The sequence below is a fragment of the Gigantopelta aegis genome, chromosome 13, assembly GCF_016097555.1.
Source record: "Gigantopelta aegis isolate Gae_Host chromosome 13, Gae_host_genome, whole genome shotgun sequence".
In the NCBI taxonomy this organism is placed as follows: Eukaryota; Metazoa; Mollusca; class Gastropoda; order Neomphalida; family Peltospiridae; genus Gigantopelta; species Gigantopelta aegis.
In genome coordinates this window covers 20,981,417-20,982,083 of record NC_054711.1, presented here as the reverse complement: position 1 = coordinate 20,982,083, position 667 = coordinate 20,981,417, and the positions used below count along the sequence as shown (strand labels likewise).

Here is a 667-nt window from a genome sequence, read left to right as displayed (position 1 = left end):
TTTTATTCCCTGTTTGACCGGCCTCGGTGGCGTCGTGGTGCGAGGGGGCCGAGTCGGGGGTGCGTCGCGCAAAACAATTACTGGTTCGATCCCAGCGAGCTGGGCTTTTTACTCCAGATCCAACACCCACACCCGGAGTGAGTTCCGCATGCTCAATTGCTAGGTTAAACACTTGCCCCGAGGGATCCAGTGTTCCATAACTGTGCCACACAGGCCCTGGTTTTTCCTATCCTGCCTTTGGGAAGCGCACTAAAGATCCTTTTCTGTGAATCGGAAAGATAGCCAGTAGTTGCGCAGCGGGGTTTCTCTCCAAATCAGTTGTGTCCTTAACCAGTCTACGCCATATAACCGTAAATAAATGTTTTTAGTGCGCGTTTAAATAAAACATTTCTTTCTTTCTTTTTCCTCTATCCCCTGTGCTCTTTGCGTTAATACCTGATGTTAGCCCAAACCTGACATACATACTATAGATAGATATTCATACACCCACTACAACTGTGTTATAATATTGACGCGTAGGCGTCTTCGAAACTCTAAGTGGCATATGGACACGTTAAACTATTTACTAAAGCTAAACTAATAAATAGGGGCCCATAAAGAACCATTTGCGTGCTAGTGTAAAGCAAATTTGAGCGCGTTTCTTCTAAGACTACGAGTCCAGCCTTAG

General features: G+C 45.7%; 1 protein-coding gene across 1 annotated transcript in view; it reads right to left on the bottom strand.

Moving 5' to 3' along the window:
• The window catches only part of LOC121387205 (zinc metalloproteinase nas-13-like), a 22,737-nt gene extending 22,587 nt beyond the window's left edge, over window positions 1–150 (bottom strand). Inside the window, exon 1 of the mRNA XM_041518231.1 lies at window positions 113–150. Within this exon, the coding sequence (XP_041374165.1) occupies window positions 113–150 (38 nt within the window). The remainder of the gene's footprint in view (window positions 1–112) is intronic.
• Between the last annotated feature and the right edge of the window lie 517 nt (window positions 151–667).